The 2,616-nt window shown below is 45.6% G+C and overlaps 1 protein-coding gene across 1 annotated transcript in view; it reads right to left on the reverse strand.

Moving 5' to 3' along the window:
- The window catches only part of LOC104544655 (low-density lipoprotein receptor-related protein 5-like), a gene marked incomplete at its 5' end in the record, with an annotated part of 19,781 nt that extends 17,706 nt beyond the window's left edge, over positions 1-2,075 (reverse strand). Inside the window, one exon of the mRNA XM_010189579.1 lies at positions 1,866-2,075. Coding sequence (XP_010187881.1) covers positions 1,866-2,075 — 210 coding nt within the window. The remainder of the gene's footprint in view (positions 1-1,865) is intronic.
- Between the last annotated feature and the right edge of the window lie 541 nt (positions 2,076-2,616).

The raw sequence follows: 2,616 nt of genomic DNA on the forward strand, positions 1-2,616 counted from the left end.
GGGGTGGGAAAAAGAGATAAAAAAAGCCACTCTCCATCATTTATCAACAGTCCTGGTTAACTGGGAGGTCCCAGTCGACTGGAGGGTTGCAAACATGACGCCCATCTACAAGAAGGGCTGGAAGGAGGATCTGGGGAATAACAGCCCTGTCAGTCTGACCTTGGTACCAGGGAAGGTGATGGAGCAGTTCATGTTGAGTGCGCTCACACAGCATGAGCAGGACAGCCAGTGGATCAGGCCCACCCAGCATGGGTTCATGAAAGGCAGGTCCTGCCTGACCAACCTGATCTCCTATGACCAGGTGACCCTCCTAGGGGATGAGGGATGTTGTCTATCTGGACTTCAGTAAAGTGTCTCCCAGAGCATTCTCCTAGAGAAGCTGGCAGCTCATGGCCTAGATGGGCATACGTGAAGCTGGGTTAAAAACTGGCTGGATGGCCGAGCACAGAGAGTTGTGGTGAATGGAACTAAAGGTCACAGAGGCACTGGAGTGTGTCCAGAGAAGGGCAACAAAGCTAGTGAGGGGTCTGCAGCACAAGTCGTATGAGGAGTGGCTGAGGGAACTGGTATACTGGTTTGGAGAAGAGAAGACTGAGGGGAGACCTCATCGCTCCATACAACTATCTGAATGAGGGTTGTAGTGAGGTGGATGTTGGTCTCTTCTTCCAAGTTGCTAGTGATAGGACAAGAGGAAATGGCCTCAAGTTGCACTATGGAGGAGTTAGATTGGGGTTGTCTGTCAATGAAAAACTCAACATGAGCTGGCAATGTGTGCTTGCAGCCCAGAAAACCAACCATATCTTGGGCTGCATCAAAAGTAGTGTGGCCAGCAGGTTGAGGGAGGTGATTCTGCCCCTCTGCTCTGCTCTGGTGAGACCCAACCTGCAGGCCTGTGAACACAAAAAGGACATGGAGCTGTTGGAGCAGGTCCAGAAGAGGCCATGAAGATGATCAGAGGCTGGAGCACCTCCCCTATGGGGACAGACTGAGAGAGTTGAGGCTGTTCAGTCTGGAGAAGAGAAGGCTCCAGGGAGACATTATTGCAGCCTTCCAGTTCCTGAAGGGGTCCTACAGGAAAGCTGAGGAGGGACTTTTTACAAGGGCAGGTAGTGATAGAATGAGGGGGAATGGTTTTAAACTGGAAGAGGGGAGTTTTAGACCAGAGATTAGGAAGAAATTCTTTCCTGTGAGGGTGGTGAGACACTGGCCCAGGTTGCCCAGGGAAGCTGTGGATGCCCCCTCCCTGGCAGTGTTCAAGGCCAGGTTGGACAGGGCTTTGGGCAGCCTGGGCTGGTGGGAGGTGTCCCTGCCCATGTGTGACTCCTTTCAGAAGACAGTGCCTAAAATGGCTCCACCTCTGATGGGAGAGAAATTCTACATCCACAATAATTCATTGTAGGAGCTTCCTGCTCATTCTCCCTCCTTCATTGGAGGCTTTTACATCATCAGGTGTGCCGAGCCAAACCAGTCATGATTTCAACAGGGGTCTGAAAGCCCTGGAGAAAAGGCAAGTACAAACCTTTTCTTTCTTTCTAAAGGTTTTTCCAAGTCTTACTATTTGGTTGTACAACCATAATTACAAGTAGCTTTTAGTGTGAATATAATAATATAATATCATGTGAGATTGTACAAAACAGGTCAATAAGTGCCATGACATCACATATTAAAGCTGTGCAGACATACTCCTCTGGACAAGAACAAGGAACTTGTTTCTCCTCCTCTTCTAGGATCCTGACTGGCAAAGCCACAATCACTCCATGGCTTACTTGAAGCCGACTGTACAATGTTACTACAATATTGAGCTGGAGGAGGACTTTGAGACAGTGACCAAGAGTGAGACACGCCAGATATTGAAATAAACTCACAGAATTCCTCCATATCAAGCTCTTCCACAGCATGAATGCCTGTTAGGTGAGCAATTCGGCCTTGAATTCGAGTCCTTTTGTACCCATTCATTTTCTCCACTCTCTCAATCATCTGCTGCTGACGATCAATCCAATACAAGTGATTCCCCAGCACAGTGAGTCCCATTGGCTGAAGGATGTTGGAATCTTCCAGGGTCACACGGTTAGCACCTGAGACCAACAAAAACAAAGACTTGGTTTACATATCTGATTTAAAAAATGAGGAGTCAAAACAAAATTGTAACTTGGTGCTTCTTATGCTTTCGTATTTAATTTTGGAATAAAGACCTTATGCCTGCTTGCATTTGAAAAATTAAAGTTTCGAATATCTACACAAAATTAGATAATAGAATATGGATACATAATAAAAATGCTATGAGCACTGGATTCGATTAATTTGCTGCATAAATTCTGTAGAGCTCAGCCAAGCATAAAAATGTAACACATATTTCAATTACAGATTCTCATAGTTTGCAGATAAAATTACTGCCTGTAATTACTCTTGCTTGACTGTCATAACAAACAGCATCCATTCAAGTCAAATTTAATTGTAGAGAGACCAGAAATTCTTGGACTTGCAGTTGGGGTTTTAGTTCTTTAGCCCTGAATTTCTTTTGTTTCCAAACCAACGAGGAAGACGTCTTTGTTTCATTCCATTTTCAGAAGAAACATGCATGAACAGTATGGGACACAGTACAGTCCTGGTTGTAAT

The sequence above is a fragment of the Mesitornis unicolor genome, unplaced genomic scaffold (assembly GCF_000695765.1).
Source record: "Mesitornis unicolor isolate BGI_N332 unplaced genomic scaffold, ASM69576v1 scaffold12238, whole genome shotgun sequence".
In the NCBI taxonomy this organism is placed as follows: Eukaryota; Metazoa; Chordata; class Aves; order Mesitornithiformes; family Mesitornithidae; genus Mesitornis; species Mesitornis unicolor.